Source organism: Crotalus tigris, unplaced genomic scaffold, assembly GCF_016545835.1.
Source record: "Crotalus tigris isolate CLP2741 ecotype Arizona unplaced genomic scaffold, ASM1654583v1 scf7180000018226.349013, whole genome shotgun sequence".
NCBI classification, from domain to species: Eukaryota; Metazoa; Chordata; class Lepidosauria; order Squamata; family Viperidae; genus Crotalus; species Crotalus tigris.
This window is the reverse complement of record NW_024096892.1, coordinates 164,470-188,603: the sequence shown is the minus strand read 5'-3', so window position 1 is coordinate 188,603 and position 24,134 is coordinate 164,470. Positions and strand designations below refer to the sequence as shown.

The following is a 24,134-nucleotide window of genomic DNA, read 5'->3' as shown; positions in this document are numbered from 1 at the left end:
AGACTGGATTTGGCATTTTGTCTACCTATCGAGTCCTTACCCAGGACCTGGGATAGGCAGATGTGGATGTTTGATGGTATTACAGGTATCGTCGCAGGATGGAAGCAGTTCCTAATAAGGCCGCCTTTTGCAATTGACTAATAGCGAATTTGTCAATGCCAATGGTGTTCAAGTGGTGCTCCAGTTGTTTTGGGATTGCACCCAAGGAGCCTATGACTATTGGTACTACCCTTGCTTGCTTTTGCCACAGTCTTTCTATTTCTGTTTGTAGGTCTTTATATTTTGTTATCTTCTCCAGTTCTTTCTCTTCTATTATTATTATTATTATTATTATTATTATTATTATTATTATTAAAATCTTTAGTACAAATCTCAAGTTACAACATCAAATATTTCCTCTCTTTTTCCCTTAACATTTACTGTATTATTTAAGCTAATACAGTTCTTATTATATCAACTCAGTAAAAACATCATTATTACATTTATCAATAAATTTTTAGCTTATATGTATCTTAATTATTTTTTTACATTCAATCTTCATAAACAATCCATGTCCTGTTATTAATTTTTCCCAATTTTTAGTTTCCCATCAATATTCCAATTTAATCTTTAATATTTATAATTTTCAGGTTTTAGGTAATCAAGATTCCCCTTATCTCAATTCATAAGATGTTAAGACTCTAGAAAGAGTACAGAGAAGAGCAACAAAGATGATTAGGGGATTGGAGGCTAAAGCATATAAGGAAAGGCTGCTGGAATTGGGTATGTCTAGTTTAATGAAGAGAAGGATGAGAGGGGACATGATAGCAGTATTCCAATATCTCAGGGGCTGCCACAAAGAAGAGGGAGTCAAGCTATTTTCCAAAGCGCCTGAAGACAGGACAAGAAGCAACGGATGGAAACTGATCAAGGAGAGAAGCAACCTAGAACTAAGGAGAAACTTCCTGACAGTTAGAACAATTAACCAGTGGAACAACCTGCCTCCAGAAGTGGTGAATGCTCCAACACTGGAAGTTTTTAAAAAGAGACTGGACAGCCATTTGTCTGAAATGGTATAGGCAGGGTTTCCTGCTTGAGCAGGGGGTTGGATTAGATGACCTCCAAAGTCTCTTCCAACCTTATTATTATTATTATTATAGAATCTAATATCCAAAATATACATTTTATCTATTTGAATATAATCTTGTTCTATTTCCTAAAAGTTATCTATTTCCCACCATATTAAATCATCTACTTGACAATACAATAATAAATCAAAACCATTGTATATATTACCTGGGTTAATCAATTAATCAAGCATATTCATAATAATTACTTTTTTTTTTAGGTCTAATTTTTAAATATTAAACAGATAAAATTCTCATTTTCAACTAATTTCCAAATATTTTAAATCTAATGACCAGAATTCCCCTTATCTCAACTTATCCCTTTAAACCTCTAATTAATAATATGAAATCCCTCTAATAAATCAAAACCCCAATTTTCTTCAGCCTTATTCTGGCTTTCTTCCATTGCCAACTAGCCTTCCATATCAGTGCTTTTAGATCGTCAAATAGATCTCCCTCTATTATTATATATGTTATTTGAAATAAAGGGGACCATTTAATTGCCATTTTTGGAAGGATTAGCCCATTTGCATTCATAAAGTTTTCTCCCTATTATTCCAATTCCCCATAATTGCCCTGATATGTTTATCTTCCATTCAATCTGTTCTTTCTCAAATTTCTTCTGATTTATATAGAAAGTCTTTTCATTTTCAATGTTATCAATCCTTTTCTGGATTTTCCATTAACTGTATTTGTTGGTCAATTGAGTCCTCTGTCTTGATATTTGATTGTTCCACTTCTTCTATTATCTTCTGTGTTGTTAGTTCTTTAGTTGTAGTCAAGGTTTGGGTTTGTGTATCTAAGCTGGCGTCTTGATCTTTTATGTTAGGTCTTATTTTATCACAAGCTGAAAGAATGATTTCATGTATTGCTTTCAACATGGAAAGGATCTTTTCCTGGTCTTCATCCATCTCTTTCACGTGTTTATAAATAGTCTTTATAGTAGAAGTCATTTGTCAAGCAAGATGTTATAGTCCAAGGCATTTCATCATCTCATATAGTAACCAATACTCCTCAAATAAAGAGATAAGAAGGCAATTCCCCACATATAACTCTGAAAATCAGTAAGGGTTTACATTCACAGTTCAAGTAGGCCAGTTATGCCGCCCAGCTATTCTCTTACAGCTGAGTTTCTCACAGGTGGTACCAAGGTCTTATCTAAGGTCTGGGCTTTAAGCCAAGTCTCTATTAAGAAATAACAAGTTGTAATACCAAACTTCACCACAAGATGTCACTGATACCATTTAAGGTGTTTTAAGTCCAAAATTTTTATAATCCTTTTTCCAATTTTATTTCTTTTTTGTAAATAAAAGCAAAAGTCACCAATAAAAATAGGAAAAATTTTGGTCCCCAAGTTTCAGAAACATATAAATCCAATTAAATTAAAGTTGTTCTTTTAATGTTTTAATTCCCCTGGGTAGTCGGTCACTGCTATTCTTAGAGGGTGGGATAGAAATTCCCTTCCCTCTCTCCTCATAGGGGGAAAAATACTTCAGGCAGCTTTTACAGGAAAAGAAAGTACTTAGGGAAAAGAGAAGATCGGATCTCACCCAGTTTCATCCGCATTGCTTTCAAAGTGCTTGGTGGTAAGTTTGACCGGCTGTCTATGGCCGGTCTTTCCTCTACCAATTTGGAGGGCTGCCCCGGAGAGAGCGGAAGGGCTGCTGCCCTCCCACAATCAAGCGGGGGTCCCCTTCTTGCTCGTCACCCCTACAGGTTGACTTTTGACCCTTTCCAAGGTCCCCCAGCGGAGCAAAACCGAACATGGAAGATGAAGCTCGCCTTCTAGCATCCATGGCAGCCATGATGGCAAACTGGAAGTCCTTCCATTGACTTTTTAAATGGTTAAAAATGCCAAATCATTGGAAAAATTGTTACAAATGTCATCTGGCCTTTCCAAATGAGTTGTGTATTTCAAAAGTCTTGTGTATTTCAGCTTTTTTGCACTATTCTTCACAGAGGGATGTGTGATGAACAGCAGCAGCCACAAATTCTATTTTCTTCACATCTTCAGTTCATCACATAAATATCTATGAGTATTATAAAGCAGATCCTCATAGCCAACAGATCTAGTAATAATCTCATGTTGGACTGTGGAAACTTGCACTGCAGGTGGAAGGATGAGTTGGAATGGTGCTCCCCCTCCCAAAATTTACCAACAAAAACACCCTCTGTATATTAGATATATCTGAATTATATGCCTGACATATCTTTCCTATGTGAAAAGCAGTCCTTGTATAGATCCATGACTTCTTTGCAGCAATGTAGGAATTGTTTGTTGCAGTCACCTTTGGGGAGCTTTTTTCCCCTACTTCCTCATCCAGTCTACAGCCCTGGCATTCCTTGGTGTAGTTGCTCAGCCAAGTACCATCTAGTTCTAGCCTGACATAACATTTGAGCTCAGACAAGGTTAGCAGGGGGCTATCACCTATTAAAACAAGGTGACATCTCCTTTGAGATGAGTGCAGCTCCAAGGATTTCATGTAACTTTCTTGGCTCCAGACCTCTCAGAATGTTTTCCTTTATTTCTCAGTCTATCCTACAGACTGAGGTTAAGGTTAAGGTATCCCGCTGGTGATCCCCATCCAAGTATTAACCAGGCCCAACTCTGAATAACTTCCTAGCCAGATAAGTTTGGGTAAATGCAGCACCTGCTAAATTATACCATGAGCATATTTGGTACCCACAGTGGCCAGCTAGACACATTCAGGGAACTCTGAGCCAGCCTTGAGGACAACATCCTTAAGTAAGCGATACCAGTTATATGTGTTTCTTAACAATTGTTATTCAGAAGCATATAGCCTTTAATACTGAAGACAAAGTGACCAGTAGTCCTTAATTGCTTTATCATCTGTAAATTTCCTTCGGTTTCTTTGAAAGTGATTTAAATTGCTAACTACCATTATGTTGTGCTGTATGTAGAATAAATTGCATATTGTTCTGTTTGTTTTCCATCTTCCACCATTCAGGTTATTTGAATGATCAAGGTTCTAGTAACATCAGGCAAATATTATGCAAATATCCTATGGATTAAATTATAATTTAAAATTATAAATTAATCTTATTCAAAGGGTTATCAAAGAAATGGGTGAACCTGAGTTCATAAGGCCTTTATTTAATTCTTTGCTGCTATCCCATTTGGAATTCCACATGAAACCCTGTTTTTAAGAATAATTACCACTCAACTGGAAAAGTGCAGAACAAGGCAATCAAAATATTCAACAAAAAGTATTTATAGCTGGATAAACTGGAGATGGAGAAAACTACCAAAAACAGTGTGAAAATATATGAAATTATGGAGAAAATAGAAATATTAGAATTCAGATTTATCCAATTACATTTATTGGCACTTATAATTTGGTAAAAACAGGACAAGAATATTAGATCACATAATGTACTAGAAACAATGGTGGACAATAACTTAGGGAATTGTCCTTAAAGAGTTAAATGGTAAACATGTCTATTAATAATCATTCAAAATACTATACTTTTTAAAATTGGTATACCAAACAAAGTGGTCTGATATTCTCAAATCTGTTTTCTCATGTTCTTTGAAATTGCTTTATCTACATACTAACTATTGGGGGGGGGATTCTATCACAATGGGGGATAGTATTATTTCATTTGGAAATAGAACTAAAATTCAAGGAAAGTAAGTAGTATCCAAAAGTAGAACATTATTTTCCTAAATAAAAACTGTCATGTGTAATCTGAGTGATTTCTATGAATCTAATTGAACCTAATTGAAAAAGGAAAAGATATTAGTTATTGTTGTTCCCTGCTTTAAAACAAGTAATATTGTATATTCATTCTGCTTATATAATACGCATTGTAATTAGGAAAAAAAGTCCATACAATGTGATATATACCTGTTTACCTGACAATATGTAGATATAACACCTAGTTAAATTCTGCAAGCAAGTTTGTTCGTGTTTTATAGCTAAAAATGAAATCTCAGGAGTTCCAGGAACATTGGTTTATTTTTATCTTGCCTATATATATAAAAAGAATACAATCAGGAGAATTTAACTTGTGAATGGCATACTTCACAGTAACAAATGTCCTAAAAGGTATTAATTGGCTGAGAAAAAGATTTTACTATGAATGCAAATGCACTATAATGCAAGCATTTCTTTTCATGTTGATTAAATTATGGCTAATTATGACTCATTCACAATCAGCATGCAAGAAAACTGGGTTTGCCAGACTTAAGCAAGAATACATTTTGAATTGTAATTAATTTTGCATGTATGGCTCATTTAAATTTCTGATTAAAAAAAGCAAGTATACACTGGGTTAAAAATAAATGCATGGAACCTGACAATGAACTAAAGCCATACAAGAGAAATATCATTTGTTATACAATAGGCTGAATACTGGCTATGGGCCAGTTCTCATTTTTGCTTCTGTTGCCTGATGGCTAAACATGAATAACTTAAACAAGTGAATAGGGCAGTACAGATACAAGATTTCTAATGAAATATTCATTGTGATCACAAGCACAGCAGTGAACACAGATAAAATACTAAGTCCACAGTTTTAAACCAGGATTTGTTGAATGCAAAAAATAATTGCCTGGATTCAACTTGCATTGAACACTACTCCATGGTTGAGTTCACATATTATGTTAAGGGTTAATGAGAGCAAAGAAACCAATTTTTGACCCAGTGCAATTAACAAAATCCAGATAATGCTTTTCAGATGAAGTAATCCCATTCCATCACAATAATTATAGCACAGAAAATCAAGGACACATTTGTGTATGGACATCAGGCCTATGCTTTCTCTTCCTACTATCACTCAGTTTTGGTTTTGTTTTGGCAGAGGAATGTTCAATACAGTCAGGAAATAAACATCTGTTTCATTTGTTTCATTTAGTTCATTCTAGGACTGCCAATAGTACTGACTTCCCCACAAACTGAAGTTACTATTTTTTGACATCTAAATTCAATGCCCTATTTGTCACAGATAGAAGCAAATAGAATATAGTAAAATAAAACAGAATTGCTAGGTCTCTAGGCCACCCCTGTTTTCATCTCCCTAGCAAAAGCTGTGAGCTGGAATCTGCTGGATTATATAACCAGTGTTTCACAACTTTGGTGACTTTAAAATGGATAGTTTTCAGTTCCCCATGCTGGCTGGGAAATTCTGGGAGTGAAAATCCACCCATCTTATAGTCATCAAGGTGGAGGAGAACTGATCTAAACTATGCAAAAGTGGCTGAGTACATTATATAGGCAAATCTCAAAGTGAAACATGCTATCTGCTATGTCTCAGTGGAATGGCATCCTGACTGTTCACTAAATACTGAACTCACTCATACAATCAAGAGGTCAGGAATCATTCATATCTGGTTTCTTAACCATTTATGGAAAAGAATAACACATGTGTTGCCCATTTTACACATAGGTAAAAAGCTGTTAAATACCTCCATTCTTATTGTCATATTTTTTATCATCTTTAGGATGATAAACGGTATAATCCAACACGTTTGAAGAGCACCAATTAGGAAAGTCAGTTAAACATCACCCTGGTCATAATTGTTTGGTATTCAGCTGCAGAATCCATTCACCCCATTTCAATTTGATTAAACCCCACATGAATCCCTGGTCCTCCTATTTCAGAGCCAGCAGAGGTCCTTTACATGTACTTTCAAAGCCCTGGATGACTTTGCCTCTTATTCCTCTGCTCTTATATCCAAAACATGCCTTTGTATCTCATTGTCTATGTAAATGTCCCCTGTACTATCAGAAAAACATAGCTCTTTCCCACTCTGCCTTGTAAGCTGGGAACTAGCTGTTTGAATATAGTACTTCTATGATACCAACTCAATTTCTCATTGATCCACCTTTGGCTCAACCCCATAAATCTCCATACTCCACTGTAACTATATCTCCAAGCCTAAGCAAGAGGAGCTGAAACAGCTGAACTTTAGGGCTTTATGCACATCTGCATCAAGCCCTAAAATCTTTCGGACCTGATATTCATTCAGTGTTGTATTAAGTGTAATGAACTGACTCTTTAAAGCAGCCACCTTGTTTTACGTTCACATAAAAAAACAAGGGCCATTTTAATGAACAGCAGAGTAGTCCAGTACTTTTAAAAGGTCTGAATAGCAACTCCTTAATCACTTCCAAAGTATGCACATACATTCATTTATTACATTTTCAAATCACCAGCTATCAAAGTCAGAAAGGGGCAGCATTCATTCAATTAAAAACTTACAGATAAAACAGCAGCCAAACAAGGAGCACATTTAGAACTACAAATAGCATCTGTGTAATATAAATAAATAAATAATATAAATAAATAAAAAATAAAAACACTTAGCTTTTCTCCATTTTCTAAGATCATTTTGTTGGATATGAAGATGTAACCTCTGGGGGGGAAATTAGATATAAATTTTGAATACTAATATAAGTCTTAAAATATAGATAACCATGGCAGCATTCCAAAATAACTGCATCAGGAGCTAACTGCTAGAGATGACTTTCTCAGACTGTTTTATATGGAAAACTAAGCTTAAGAGCTATTTATGGAACAGATTAATGATCTTTCCAAAATACCAGATTGTTAGCCTTTCCATTTTAGTGGCTAAACACTTTAATTGAAGAAAAAAAACTCTCTTCAGAAGTACGTTTTGAGATGAGCACATTTATTAATATGGCACATTGGTAATTTCAGTTATCTTGCCCACACAAAATCTTTCAAACCAAATAATGATCTCTAACTTCAAACAATTGAGCATCCTTTTTTATTCCACCATTTCAGCACAAATCCCTGTAGAACTATGGAAATAATGATTATAATTTCAGTCTTAATTACACGAATTACTAGTATCATTTTTGTTTCCATAACATCAATCGCATCTACATTCTGAAGGTGAACACACATACATAAACCTACTTTAGGTACCACATATTAGACAAAGTGAATGTGCTATATTATGAGATGTAATGTGCAACATTTTGAGTCTTCATTTTTACTCCAATGAAATTTTCATGCAAAATTACACATCTACATCTACCATATATAGATTCAAAAGGCATGGATGTGGTTATTCATGTGATCTATTCTGAAATAACATACAGATCCATTCTCTAATGTTACTTGCCAATGGATATTACCTGTTTGTTTTCATATAGTACCAATATCAATAGTTTTGTGGTCAAAAACCACCCAGCTGGCACACATGACCGATTCAGATCTGCTCCCATTCATGGGGCGTGAAGAACACTGAATCAGTTGACCAAGTCAATTAAGCCTAAAGGAGTTAGAGTTAGCCTTAAACAGACTTATCTGTTTGGGGTTAAACTAATTAGCCAACCAACTGTGCCACCTGAATACTGACTAGAAGGTTAATAAATTTCTCCTCATCTATAATCAAAATGAAGCTCTAGAGAGATCCCACAAAATGTGACTCTTTTAGGCATGCCATCTCTGTGCCTAGTTTGATTTTTACTGCCCTTGTAGAAATATGTAAAAAAAAAAAAAATAAGGGCAAAAACATGTGTATTCAGTATGGCCTGTATAATTATCTACATTGTTTAATCTATTTTAAATAAGAAAAGGTGTCCAACAATAGAAAGAAAAATGGATCTCTTAACCTTGGTAACATTTGGGGAGACTGTAAATACAGCAATCACTTTCAGCATATTCCCAGTTGTGTTAGTGGCACATGGTCTGGGGGTAGGTAAATTGGAGAGGTGATTTTTGGGTGAAATAACTTATAGCCAGCAATTATTTACATTTGTTTGTCCAGATACAGTATGTACGATGATACACTGACATACTTCACTAGATTACACAATAACCTAAATTAAGATGCATCATCTAATGTCGCAAATTATGACAACACACTTCCATAGCAGTTCTAATAACTTGTATTCTCTTTTTTGCCAGTGTTAAGGATTCATAGATCAATATCAGAGTCAGTGGCCACAAATGACTCAGTCTTCTATCTCCCATTCATTTCTTAATTATCTATCATTAAATTAAATTAAATTATAAGAATACTCAAGCTTGATAATAATAGAAAGGTACTTTTAGGTCTGGATATGTAATATGGAGTAACACAATAAAGATTATTAAAAGAATGGAGAGAATCACGTTAATTATATATCAAGGAGTTAATTTTGATTTGAAGAAAAATTACAAGTCAAAGGCTGACCTAGTTCCTTCAAGACAATCTCCCAAAGTTCCAGAAAGTTTCTCCCAAACCTTTGTTATTCATAGATCATAGACTCTAATTAAATAACCCAGACTCACACACTTTCAATATGGTGGGTTTTTGGGATCTTTGTATGTGTATATAAATGTTTGTGTATACACATACATGCAATTAGATGTTTAAATCTGTAAAATGGTACATGGAGTTACAATGATGTTGCTTTGAAAATGAAAATACAGCCCCAAAACCTAGATTAAAACAGAATTGCTAAATTAAAACTGGTAATGGACAATGAAACACACTGGAATTCATGTACGTGACAACAAAAGAAAAGATATGTACGGTTGTGGTGTCCCATTTGTCATTGGTAAAGGTATTTCAGCCTTCTTATATTCAACTTAGGGCTGAAAATCAGGCTTGTCAGATGCTATATTTTTTCTATCCTGCTCTATGGAGTAGAGAGTTGGTCTCTGACAGAAGGCCACCTGAAGAGACTAGAAGCATTTGAAATGTGGATTTACAGGCAGGTGTTACGTATAAGCTGGGTTGACAAGATCAGAATTGAGGAGGTGATAAGCTGCCTGGGAAAGCCAAGGAAAATAATCAAAGCAATTAAAAAATGAAAATTAGAATATTTCAGACATGTGATGCAACACCCAGAAAAATACGGCATACTCCATTTAATCCTCCAGGGAAAGATTGAAGGCAAACAAGGTCCAGGCAGAAGAAGAGCATTGTGGCTTCAAAATCTAAGGGACTGGTTTGGACAAAACTCAGCAGCACTTTTTCGTGCGGCAGCTGATAAAAATAGGATCGCCAACATGATCGCCAACGTCCGATAATGGATATGGCACAAGAAGAAGAAGTTACATTCTTGCTGTGACACTTTTTAGCTGTGTCTTTTATTATTTTATTTTAACAATTCAGCATCTACTCATCTCAAGAAGTGACTCCAATATTAAATATAAGAATCTTACAATAAAAATTACAAAAATTATAAAACTATAATGCTATGTGGGAACAATCTTGGGAGACAGGAGAAAAAGATACTGCCTAGGGGACAATCACATAAGAGAAGGCACAGCCTGCAGTTGTATAACAGACAAAAAAAAGAAACCCAGAAGGGAACTTCCCTTAATTTCTAAGGCTGTAAAAAAAGATGGCAGGAAATTGGTATAGTTAGACTTGCAAGATTAATGTCAGCCTTCCCAGAATCGTGACCAGCTGAGCTAGTTCTACTTTACTGTAAGACTACATTAACAGACTCTCCCAAATCAAGCAACATTACAACAATTGGAACAACAGTTCTCAGAATTCCTAGTCAAGTAGATTTAACTCTCAATAGAAGAGAATATCAGCAGCTGAGGATTGAACTTTGACATCCTTGGTGCTTTCTGAGTTTTCAGATGTTTCATTATGCAGTTGGTCAACATCATCAGTGTGAGTGATCATCAGAGAGTGCACTGATGATGTTACCTAGCAGGGTAATAAAATGTCTCCAAGCAAACACCAAGATCAGACAGCACCCAGGACTCCACAGATTTAATTATACTGGGAGACAATGCATATTAATACGTTTAGGTATTACATTTCCTGTTTTGCCATGGTTTTAAGAAACCACTAAAGGACTGGGAATTAAAATATGTTTAAGGTGACGGATTTCTATAGGTTTATGTTTTCTGTAACGTTGTTGCCTACGTACTTCGTGGCAGCAAATTCTGTGTGAACCAAGGCCAGAATTGACAATGAAGCTATTGATGGAACAAATAAGGGCAACCTTGCCATTAAATATCTAAAAATCATAAATCAGATCTCGTAATTTTCAGTGGAGTAAAAAGTCACTATAGATCTACACTAAAGAAGAAAAAAACAGTAAAAAGCTATTTCTTGTTATCCAAAAAATACCAGTCCAAAACTCCTAACATGTAGGAATTATAGTTTGCCTGCCCATATTCAATTCTGCAATATCTGCAAGTCCTATATATGGTATGGAAGGAATAAATGAGATTTCCAGGCAAATTATCCTAGCAGTTAGCAACGTCATAATTCCTAGAACTCAGTCCATTTTTAAATATTCGAAAGAATTTAATATAAAATGAAAGAAATAGTCTTAGGATGTTTGAGTCCTTCCAAATTATAAGCCAAGAAATAAATATATCTTTTGAAAGACAGAACGGCATTAATTTATTAGCTTGATAACGCTTTATCAGAATACTCCAACGGTTGTTCTCCTCTTTAAAAGAAAAACTTATCCTCCAGGCACAATCCTCTTTGCATCCAAACATCTTCAGCTTTGAAATAAAAGTTTATCTAATGTGACGTATACCAAAACAAGGCTTTTGTGTGCCTCAACAGGGATTTGGGAAGATTGGTTAATGCAAGTAAGAAAGCCCTTTGGAAAGAATTCCAGCTGCTGCAGTGCCACAGACCCAGTTGAAAGCCCCTGAGAAAACAGCAGAAGCAATGGATTGCAAATCCGGGCTAATTCTGGCAAGGCCCCATTACAAGTGGCAATGTGATTCTAAATGTTCAGTAATGGAATAGAAAGAATAGGCTGGGTTTTTTGCCATCAGATAGATATAATATATATTAAAATTACTGCAAAACTGTTGCATAGTTTAATAAAATTTTAAATGCCTGATAGTAATTCAGTTCTCAAGACCAATATTGCCTTCATAGGCATTGGCAGTTGTGTTTCTCTGCAAAACAGAAGAACTGTATTTATATTTTCAAAGAAAATGATAAATGTGAACTAATGACGCAGAATCATTCTCTCCCAATGGGGCTTCTCCCAAGTACAGGTGGTCCTTGACTTACAACAGTTCATTTAGTGACCATTCAAAGTTACAATGGCACTGAAAAAAGGAGCTTATGACTGTTTTTCACACTTATGACCATGCCAGCATCTCCATGGTCATGTGATCAAAATTCAGACGCTTGGCAATGGACTCATATTTATGACAATTGCAGCGTCTCGGAGTCATGTGATCCCCTTTTGAGACCTTCTGACAAGCAAAGCCAATGGGGAAGCCAGATTCACTTAACAACTGCGTTACCAACTTAACAACATCAGTGATTCACTTAACAAATGTGGCAAGGAAAGTCGTAAAATGGGACAAAGCTCACTTAGCCAATATGTCACTCAGCAACAGAAATGTTGGGCTCAATTGTGGTCGTAAGTCAAGGACTACCTGTAAAAAATGACAGCACAAGAGATCTTGGGTGGGAGATTTGCATTGTGGGGAGATACATATTCATTTTCTGCACATCCTTTCTGCCACTGATTTTATTTATTCCAAATTTTCTCTTCCTCCCCCACAACCATTAGTTATCCAGCTGGTAAAACTCCAGTTACAGGAATTCTTTAGCTCTTCAGACTTAGGGAGACTGATAATAATTACTCGGACCTATCAGATATGACTATGGTTACACAGCCACATATTTAGTTCTCCAACATGCGCTGCCTCTGAAGAATGTTCATAACCTTCAGTTGCTTCAGAATGATGTATCAGAATGTTAACTGAGGTCAGTTATGAAGTATACACGACTCCAAGGTTGCCTTCTAGGATCTGTAATGCTCTACAATGCTCTAAATTAATTGAGTCCATTTACCTGAAGGAGCAACTCCTCACATCACAGCCTGATATGCTTTGCAATATTTTGGAGGACATTTTAAGTTATTTTCCTGAAACACACTCGATGAAGGTTTCAGAGAGAATTCTCCTCTGCAGCCATCAACATTTCAGTCAGAAGAAAATATTTTGTAAAAACTTTGGCTCCAGCAACCAACCAAACACACTACTGGAATGGAATGCTGTTTTGGCTCCTATTTCTGGTGCTTCCTACAAAAGCAAAACACAGGCATGACAGTTTTTCTATCCGGAGGTCCTCTAAGGTGATTTGATTCCTTATTGGAATTCCCTTCTGTTTTCAGAACAACATTTTCTTATCTGTCTACCAGTGTCCACTAGCCTCTGAGAGTGAAGTTAGAATTGAAGACCACCTTAGACTGTTTTTTTTTAATCTACCGATTCATGCTAATTATTATTAATAGGAATAATAATTTATATGTGGCACAAACAAAAGTACAGTTAACACAGTAATGTCCTCCAAACTCAAATACATATCTCTCTCAGGCCATGAGGAGCCAAGCTATATCAAAATGCTATACATATTTGCAAAACAATCAATATGCAGGCACCAAATTCACAATAAATACAGTACTATCATCAGAGGCAATCCTATCTATCTGAATGGATATTTGTGTATTTCATACAACTTTTGTTTGACTGAGCATATAAAGATGTGCAAATCTAGGCATATTTACTTAGAGGTAAGTCCCTGAGGATTCCCTGTGTATTTCTTAGTGGATTTGTGATAACTGCCTTCATGGATGAAAATTACAGTTACATACATACAGTTACATACCAATAGCAATTCCATTGTTAATTTTGACTACCTTTTTGTTCTATTTTGCTTAGTGTGAGCACAACTCTGTTAGCCTTTCTATAACAATTACATAACAGTATGATCACTGATGTTTTAATTTGGGTTGGGAATGTTTTTATAACAACATATTTCAGTAAAATCCTATACAAACATTATCGACATAGCATTATCAACTGAGTAAGTTAAGCAAGCTATTGTGGAATGTATGACACTTTCACACGCAATCTGGTCAAGCAGATGAATTGGTTCTGATAATATGGATTCTAGCTCCAAAAGACAAATTTCTCAGGTATAGAACACAGTAACAACTAACACAACCATCCAATGAAAGTTTATCAGAACAAAATACTGGTGAAGAAGGATCAACAGACACTATTTGAGATGCATAGGGCTGCGATATGTAGAAAAGCTGTTTGAAATCAGGTGCCCTGGCACTAGTAAAAGGCTTTTCAATAAAAAAGCCCTAGTTATATATAATTAGTGTTTTAAAGTTTGTTTATTAAATATAACTCTTATTGCAATGATATTATTAAAATTCTATCTGTAAAAACAGGATACAAGCTATTTCAGATATTTTCTCTGCATTAACAAAATATACTTAATTTCTTTGCTAATCCATTGTTGCTGGTGATTTTTTTTGTACATAACCTAACCAAACAAGTTAAATTTAAAATTTAGCTCTAAACCCTCCTCCCCATAAAATGAAATTTAACACAACCTAATAAAAATGTTGTGCTAACATAGTTATTGTTGTTTTTTTTTTAAGGACAGTTTTAACAGTACAGGGCTGAGTAAAAATGAATAGCATCAGTGCAAGAATTTTGAACATGCACAAATTGTTTTAAAAATAAATATTTTAGTTCTATTTTCAAAAAATGTTAGACAGAAAATATTTCATAATCATTAGCCATAGATACATTTTAATGCCATATATCTTCATCTATTTAATATATATTTTACATCAGTTCCCAACAAAAGGAGTTATATTGGAGTGATGATTTTAAAAATTCTGTTGAAGAATACAAGGGTTTAGTGAAGCTGAGACTGTTAAGATGTTCCACTTCTTCTAACAAACTGAATTTTGTGTCCAAAAAATGCTTTTGTAATTCCACATAATTTATAGATGAAGAACGAATGAAATCAAGAATTTCAACATGGCTGTTTTCTCCCTTTCCATTATATGCACCACTCAGATAAAAGCTAAGCAACATAGATGTAAGATTAGGATTTTTAGCTTTATTGATTGAAACATGGAGTGACTGACTGAAGCCTGATATGTTTCATACTTGCTATATGCCAGTCTCTTTCTCTCTCTCAAACCTACCTACTCTCAGCATTGTTGCTGTAGCATGGGAGGGAAACATCTCTATTTCTTTGTGCTAAGTTCTCAGAAAAAAGGCAGCTGATCAATGTAATAGATAAATTAATCATTATTGTACCATATCCAATTGCCTACCTTTCTGTACACCAACATGTTTGGGGATTCATCGGCTACCCCATTGCTGCTCTGTCCATAGTTATTTCCTTGTGCCATATCTTAAGGGCTGGGGGTTGTGGTAACTTTTTTGCAGAGCAACTAGCCTCTGTGAAGAATGAAAGTTATCTCAGTCAAATACTCTTTCGTAGGCAACTCCTCACATCCGCAGTAGACAGCTCTAACTTTCTCCCAGTTCCTTAACAGGAAGTGTCCTTTTCACTCAGCCCTGTGGCCCGGCCCCAACTCCTGCCTTAAACCAACGCAGTAATTTCCTTCCAGCACCATCCAGCGGCCACTGGAAGTTTCATCTTGCCACCCCATTCTTGGCTAACCCAGCAGACTTTGCTTGAATGGCCATTCAGGAGGCTTTAGCATCAACATCCTAGAACCAGCATCACAGTGATGTAAGCATCTTTTCTAGCAACGGTTGCTCCCCCCCCCCTCCGCGCAAAACAAAACTTCCCACTGGACTGCAACCTTCGCCCTAGGTTTCAGCCACTTCCTTGCAGCTTTATTCAAAGTGGACTTCTGTGCCACGTCAATAACAAAGAAACGATCCAACGCCTTTGACTCTGCGACAGTCAGCCACGTGTCTGCTTTCAAATCCACATCTTTCCTTCCCAGGACCAATCTGAGGACTGTTTTCTTCCCCCTTTCCTCTTCCTCTTCTTCCACCTTACTCTTCAATAACCTGGCCGCCTCAGCAAGGCGAAGCAGCATTCTGCGCCTCGCTCTTCTATGAGTTGGGAAAACCCGACTCGACTCTAAGAGCGGCCCTGACTCCTCTAAGCCCGAACAGTCACAACACAAAGGTTGCTTGGCAGTCTTTGGCTCGCAGGTTCGGTTCCACAGTGGTCCTGAACAGCCCTTCCCTTCCTCCCGCCGCCGCCTCCTGGCAGCAGCCTTCTTAGGCGTGCGTCTGCCTTGTGCCTTTCGGCAGCAAATGGCAGGCGCGAGATTGTTTTGCCCTGCAAGGGAAAGCGGAGAAGCTGCCTGAGATTTCAGCACCGTGGACAGTGCCTCGGGCACCTCCTCCTCCACCACCACCTCCTCTTCCTCCTCCCGCTGCTGGTTTTCCCCCCCGAACGCAAGCCAGCCAGGCAAAATTCCCCCACTTCCCGCCGCCTGGCGTTATTTACCTCCTGAGCCAAGGTCAACCGGCGCACAGCGGTAGCTCTCTTCTCCTCGCCTGCTTGGACCACCCACCCAGCCCGGTGCAATAGGGCTCAGCCGGCAGAAGGCGGCAGGAAGCAAGGCTTGTTCATCACACAAGCAGCGCGCACACACGCTGCACTGCTTGCTCGCGCCGCCGCCGCCGCTCCTCCGGCGTTTGCAACTCCCTCAAAGCTTTGCTGAAGCGGAGCCAGCGGCAGCGGCGAGAGCGCTTCCCTCCCTCCCTCCCTCCCTCCCTGGAATGGAGTGAGGCTGTCTGTCACGTGGGAAAATGGAACGTCAAAGGTGCCGCCGCCGCCGCCGCCACATGGCAACTGCGAAAAGCTCCCTTTGCGCTCGACTTTCCCGCGGGGGTGGTGGGATTGGACGGAGAAGGTGGGCGGCAAGAAATTGCTGACATTGACTCTGGGTTGGGCAGTAACCAGGACGGCGATTTCGGCAAAATGAAGGTATGGGGGGGGGGGAGAAAGCGAGAGAAGCCTCTGTTGCCACTTGCCTTCCTTTTAAAAGAAGCCTAATCTGCGCGCGGAACGCAACGGGAAATTAAGTCAATCTGCATCAAACCGGCTTCGAAAAGAGACCAAACGGGCGCTTAAACCCGATTAGAAACCTAGTTCAGAAAGCCCTCCACGGGCATCGATTTTCTCCAACTGCGGCTGACAGTGATTACGAAGTTCACTTGGCAGGAGGGGTGAGGGGTGGAGAGTTGGTGGAGCGAAGCGTGGAGATACCGTAGGCTGGAAAGAGCTGTGGACACAAACAAATAAAATCTAGGATTCTGAGAAAACTTGGGAAAGTGTCTGAGCTGGATTAGAGAATAAAATCAAAACATTGCGTTGCAAATAAGCGTATGGCAGAGAATGAGATTTATCGTGTAAATGGCAATAGCATTTAGATTTATATATCACTTCACAGTGCTTTCTTTAAGCGGGATAGAAGCCTGAGTCAATCTTGAGCCGGTGAGACTTGAACTGTCAGCAAAATTAGCCTGCAATACTATATTTTAACCACTGCGCCACCACGGTCATCATAATAATAGTAATAGAGCAGGAGTCTTCAAACTTGACCCTTTCATGACTTGTGGACTTCAACTCCCAGAATTATTCAGCCAGGCAGGCTGGCTGAGGAATTCTGGGAGTTGAAATCCATAAGTCATAAAAGGGCCAAGTTTAAAGACCCCTGTAATAGAGTAATAAAGTACTCTATAATAATTCCTTGTTATGATAAAGAGCTGATGGTCTACCCCTCCCCGTTTCAAATCCTCTGGTCAAAGGGCATTATGATAATATTAGAACTTTCCCCTAAAATTAAGAATCCTGGCATTCTAGAGATTAACGTGCATCTTTATCCCATAAGCCTCCATAATGGATCAGTGTCCATTTTATTAAATGCATGAAATGTTATGTTGAGGAACGAATACTAAAAACTCTCAAAATGTGGCTTATAAATCACTAAGTGGGGTTCAAATGATGTATGCTTACTGAACTTGATCACATCCCCTCTCCCCAGGGATGAGGCAATTTTGACCTCAGCCTGATTTTCAAATACAGTAATGATGTTCTGGCCTATAATTCATTATTTTCATAATACAACATGGGGATGATATATTATTTACCAAGGACCCTCCTGATAGCTTAGACCAGGGGTCCTCAACCTTGGCAACTTTAAAACTTATGGACTTCAACTCCCAGAATTCCTCAGCCAGCAAAGTCCACAAATCTTAAAGTTGCCAAGATTGAAGACCCCTGGCCTAGACGAAGTTGCACATTTTGTTTTACATTTTGAGTGATTGTTGAATTATGTTCACAAATGTTGGAATCTTATTTTTTTTTATTTAGGAGTCATGGTTATTTCAGGCTAGGCATGTCACTAAGCCAAGTATATTGAGAAATTAGAAAAGTAGTGATATTCTCGTTATTAAGGATTGGATTCACTATGTGTGTAATTTATATGGTTTTGAAAATGCAACATTAAAATATGATTCAATATGAGGTTTTTTGACTTTTTAATGTTAGCATACCGTCTTTTTTTAACTGTAGAATTCGAAACTAGTTTGAAATCTGATGAAAATATTTGATAGATAGATAGATAGATGATAGATAGATAGATAGATAGATAGATAGATAGATAGATAGACAAATATTTTCCCCTCTTGATAATTTTTTGTGGGGAGGTAGTGGTTGGTTTTTTGTTTTTTATGAATTAACTTGTGTTTTCCTTTCTTATTTTTTATTTGTTTTAATTTTATTTATTAAGATAAATAAAAAGCCCTACCCCCAACACAATGAATGATATATTTCAGCTTTGAAAACAACCAAAGAGTAACCCCATTAGACTAATAATGATGATGATGATGATGATGGTAGGGACCTTGGAGGTCATCTAGTCTAACGTTTTTCAAATGTTCCCTGGATGGGAGACCAATTTGAGAGCCTTTTATTTATATCAGACTCACTGTTTTAAACCATGGTTTCTTTCAAGAAAGTTAATGAGAAAGAACTATAGTTGATAATGGAAAAAGATATGTGATGCTTTAGCAAGATTATATTTTATGACATACATACATTTATGAGTACAGTACAGTATCTTACAGGGTTCATTTCCATGTCATGTCCTTGCCCTATGCAAAAAATGCAAAGTCAGTTGTGGAATAGTGGCTAGACAGTCTGACCTCTGGTTCACTTACCACTCTTTTAGTCTAAAAGATCTCAAAAGGGCGATATGTGACACTGCCTTAATTCCTGTGAGGCCAGATATACTTCAGTAAGACATTGGCTTCTATACCAGTTGAGATGCATCTAGAGCTGTTTTTTCCTCACATTAAATTATTTTTGTTCCATTCCTTCAAGGAAAAGCAAAATAATATTATGTACTTCCGATACAGCCATTCTGTACACACATATTCCTCCCCCTCCCAGTATGAATTGTGGACCCACCTATTCTTGAAAAGACCTGGGCTTTGTGATGATATACTACCTATTTCAAAAGATTTTACCTTGTTTTTAAAAGATCCTTGGCATGGAGTCAGCAAGTAGCTAAGATTGGCATTTTCCAGTTTAGACTTCAGTTTGATTGCCTACAAATAAGGTCAATTGAATTCAGTGAGATTTAACTTAACCTGTTAATTTATCCTCTCTGTGGGTTAATAATGTCACAGTAGCATTTTTTATACAATTTCTTAAGAGTAAGCTTACTGGACACAAAAGTACTTGCTTTCAAGTTAAGAATTTCATTAGGAAATGAGTAGAGCTGCAACAAAAGAGGCAGTTCAAGGTTTTTATTTATATTTATATTTCTAGATACAATACTAATACTAAAATCTATTTTAGTATCTAGTCAACACAGCTTATTGATAATACATCCAAAGGTAGAGGTGTGTTATTAAATGTTTAAAATAAACACATTCTTCCAGAACAGGAAATTTTGTTTTCAAAGGCCGCTTATCTTTATTATTTTAAATGTTTCTGTAACTGATTTTCTCCAATGCAGCAAAAGAAAAACAAAATAAACCTCTTTAATGTAATTCCCATAAACCCTGATTAAATGGTTAAGATCTACATCTCTCTTACTGAATGAGCAGCAATAGCAAAATTATCATTATTGTTATTAGTTGATGCCTTGATTTAGATCCAGGCAATGTGTGCAAGGACATGTTATTATTTGCACTGCATGCTTAAAACAGTAATTATTCATGCTGCTAAAAATTACTGTTTCCAAAACCAATCAGAATTTTACTTACATTATTAGATTTGATTCCAAAACTAATTACTCCCTTTCAGCCCTCCCCATCACAAAATATTTATGTTTACAGAAAAATGTCTTTATTTTTCTTCAGTCACTCTCTGCAGGAACCTTTTGTGTTGAGTCAAGGCAAACTGCAGTAGCAAAAGACAAAAACACTGTCACAGAACAATTTTGGAGTGTGGATTTCTTTCTCCAACATGATCAGCAGGCATGCAAAAGTGCCCTAGATGCCTGGTATGTATGCATGCATGTGTGTGTGTAATTTAATGCAACTTAATTATAGGCATTGGGAGTTTGAAATATCATAATCTTATTTTCAAATGGCTTATAGTAGCAGAGTTTTTCTTTTCCGTGTTATTTCCATATTATGCAATTATGGAATTGTTGCTCTTGGAACCATTAGCATTGGTGGAAAAATCCTTAAGAAAGTAGAGCAATTCAAGTACCTCAGCTCCCTCATATGCAGCAACAGTGATAGCTTTCCGGATGCCTACAACTGGGCATGAAGTGAACCTGGATGAAGTGGCGCCAGGTGACTGGAGTCCTGTGTGATCCTCAGTTGCCCTTACACCTCAAGTCAAAGACTTACAGAATGGTAGTGTGTCCAGTCACCCTCTATGGATCAGAGCATAAGCAGGTCATACATGTGATGGAAATGCAAATGCTCCAATGGTGCCTTGGACTGATGTGATTCGACCACACTATGAACAACGACATCTGACATTGATTGGGAGTCATGCCAATCATAGCGAAAATGCAGGAAGGAAGATTTAGATGGTACAGATACATACAGGGACAGCTATGCATCTGGACCCTGATGGCCAGTGATCACAATGCAGACCCAAGAAAAGGTGAATGGATCGCATTAAGGAGGACAAGAAATACATTGGCATTGCCCCTGGAGAACCTCAGACTTTAAGATGTGTGGACTTAAACTTCCCATGCATCCCCAACCAGCATTTGGAGCATATAAATACAGATTTGAAAGTCCCCATCCCAGTCCATTTTGCATCATTGTTTCTCCCCTCCTTCCTGAAATACTTGCTCTCCAAAAGATGAAGGGCACATCTTGGCCAACAAAGAATGCTGTTCCTTTTTTAAATAAATATATACATACCTATATAACCAGCATTATATGATATTCCCTTCCCTTCTAGGGTAGAGCAGAGCAGAGCAGAATAAAATAGAACAGAGCTAGAAGGGATCTTGGAGATCTTCTAGTCCAGCCCCCTACTCAAGCTATATCATTTCAGACAAATGGTTGTCCAGGGTAAACAAAACAGGAGTCAGAAACAGTAAATAAAAAAAATTAAAGGAATGACATAAGAAATAAAGTTAAGTTTAAGTTATGCCAATACAATTAACTAAGCTTCTCCATACCTTTCTATTCTTGGAAATCAACCACTACATTCATATACTGTTTCATAATTTGCCTGTTGTTCTTTTGCACTTTTTCCTTTCTGAGAATCTGTTTTTGAATTTCATCTGATCATAATTTTCTTGGACATTGTCTTGCATTCATTCTTCATTTATATTTTTGTTTTGTAATTTGACTCACATTCATTTTCTCTATATGACTAACCTCCCTCAAAATGCTTTTTTCTTTTGTCCTGGTCAACCAGTTTTGTATACATATAAACACTGCTAAGATATCCTACTGCACTTACTTTTGTTTCTCCTGAATACATTCAACTTTCACTTCCATATATCTGGCTTCCCCATTGACTTTGCTTGTCAGAAGGTTACAAAAGATGATCATATGTCCCCAAAGCACTGCAACCTTCATAAATATGAGTCAATTGCCAAGCATCTGGATTCTGATTATGTGACTACAGGGATGCTGCCATGGTTGTAACTGAAAAACAGTCATAAGTCACTTTTTCAGGGCCATTGTAACTTCGAACAGTCACTAAATGGACTGTTGTAAGTCAAAGACTACCTGTACATTATGACTGTCAGCTTGGTTGAAATCCCTCGACTCCTAGCCACTCAACTCACAAGTCAATTGCAAAAATCTCAGTTCCTGCTGTCTCCTCAGGAGTAGCAGTTGTCTCAAGTGTAAATAAGTGATCTCACTATCTCTGTTCAGAAAGATTATGCCAAGCAAAATTTGATGTCTGATTGATTGATTTGCTCCAAAATCCATTCCCACTCCTTCAGGGACATCTAGTCTGCTATAGTTCCTCATTCAGAAGCCTATTTTTTTTTCCTGGCAATCTAATATATTCACTGTCAGATCCATAATCTCATTGCATTGTACAATCTACCTAATATTTTTTTGTAATTTATTTAGGTTTTTGGCTAACAATGTGACATTGTCTGCATGCAAAAGTACATTCACATTCCAATCAGTATGCATTTGTCATCATCACAAACATTCTTGTACATTTGTCCATAATTACATTTTAATTATTCATATTAAACAACTAAAAATATTGCACACATTGCCTTAGTCACCGCTTAGTATTGAACTTACATTCAATTTATTCTTGTGATTACTTTATTTACATCAAATATCACAGTGTTCAGCCACCGATTATCAACTTTATATTTATGCAAAATATTCCATAATTTTAACCTATTCACTTTAGTGCTTTTTCTAAATCAATCAGTATAGCATAAACTTTTTTACTCCCACCCCTATATTTCTCTATAACCTACTGAAAAGCAAAAATATGTTATATGCATCACCTGCTTGGCATAAAGCCACCCGGCACTTCTCATTGACACCCCTTATGTTCTTACATATCTGCAGTGTTAGAGTGATTCCAATATTGAAAGGCAACTTAAATCAGTCAGAGAAAGATCAGGGTTATGTAAAGAATTAGAACACAATGAATGGGTTCTAAGATTAACATTTGGGTGTTAATGATATTCATAAGTGTCAAATTTGGAAAGTGAAACAGGAGAAGTGTGATACTAAGAAACTCTCCTATAATCTATGACTTTTAATAATGACTTCCCCAGTTGTTAGGGTTTTTTAAATTATTATTCTTTAGACTCATAAAATTTATACTTTCTTAGTATAGAAAGGCTTTGCTGCAATGACCTAAATAATGAAAACATAAAATCATAGATCAATGTACAGAACTATTGAAGAAGGTTTGACTAGGCCTTCAAAGACAAGTCAATGCTCCTATTTCACAGGAAGTAAGATTTTAAAAATAAAAAGAAAAAAGGATCCCATTGAATTGTGCAGCTCCCTCTCATGATAAAGAAAGATGCAAGATGTACTGCTGCACAACTGGCAGAAAAGTGAATCAAGTGACAAGTCTGTCTACAGAAGATAACTTTGACTTTAAAAGAAAATCAAAGCTCACCCAAATTCTTTTATGCTAGAATTAGAAACATGGTCAAACAGGCCCCTCTGGTGAGTAAAATTATTTTTTAAATAGAGAAAGATGCTACTGCAATTGTTATTTCACCTTTTTAGTTTGGTTTATGTCTTTGCTATGCTGAATATTTCTGGCATTTGTAAAAGTCCCAGTATCTGGAGGCTGTTGGGGTCTGGATGGGATGAAAAGGACTCTGATTCAACCCTAGCAAGTGTGAGTAACTGTGGATATTTGGACACATAAGGGATAAGATTTTGGGTTATGTACCTAGGCCTGGGATTCCAAAAATGTTATGGGCCCGTCTCTTGGTTTTATTGTTAAATTGGTCAATTATCTTTGCTGCTTTATATATTTATTTTGGATTGTTTTCATTGGTTTTAACTGTGTTATTATTTTAGAACTTTAAGCTGCTTAAGAGTCATTTGGTTGAGATGCTATGCTGTAGTATAGATTGCATTTGCATCTCCCTGGGTGAGACTTGGAGCTTATAATAAGCATTTTAGTATTGAAAGGGTATATTTCATGTAATATACAAGTTGAGCCAGATGATTGTCCTGTCCTGTAAATGTGGGCTGAAGGTGGAAGCCTTTATCAAGAAAACAGCAACAACAGAAAAACCTAACCCTGATCTTTTCTATCCTCATATAAAGACTGCCAGTCTCCGGGCTCTCTAAACATAA

At 36.8% G+C, this 24,134-nt stretch overlaps 1 protein-coding gene and 1 long non-coding RNA gene across 5 annotated transcripts in view; one reads left to right on the top strand and one right to left on the bottom strand.

The window, feature by feature from the left end:
* Positions 1-16,583, bottom strand: part of RGS7 (regulator of G protein signaling 7) — a 174,413-nt gene extending 157,830 nt beyond the window's left edge. For 2 of the 3 annotated variants that reach the window (XM_039349117.1, XM_039349114.1), the window contains exons 1-2: positions 16,342-16,583; positions 15,182-15,308 (exon numbers count right to left, since the gene is read on the bottom strand). In XM_039349117.1, coding sequence (XP_039205051.1) covers positions 15,182-15,259 — 78 coding nt within the window. In that variant the 5' untranslated portion in view covers positions 15,260-15,308; positions 16,342-16,583. Of the gene's footprint in view, positions 1-12,888; positions 13,205-15,181; positions 15,309-16,341 lie in introns of those variants that run through there. The other variant, XM_039349116.1, reaches the window with a different exon arrangement.
* A 76-nt stretch (positions 16,584-16,659) lies between these two features.
* Positions 16,660-24,134, top strand: part of LOC120310574 — a 43,993-nt gene continuing 36,518 nt past the window's right edge. For both annotated transcript variants that reach the window (XR_005557403.1, XR_005557402.1), the window contains exons 1-2: positions 16,660-16,824; positions 20,211-20,353. This is a non-coding gene — a long non-coding RNA (uncharacterized LOC120310574). The remainder of the gene's footprint in view (positions 16,825-20,210; positions 20,354-24,134) is intronic.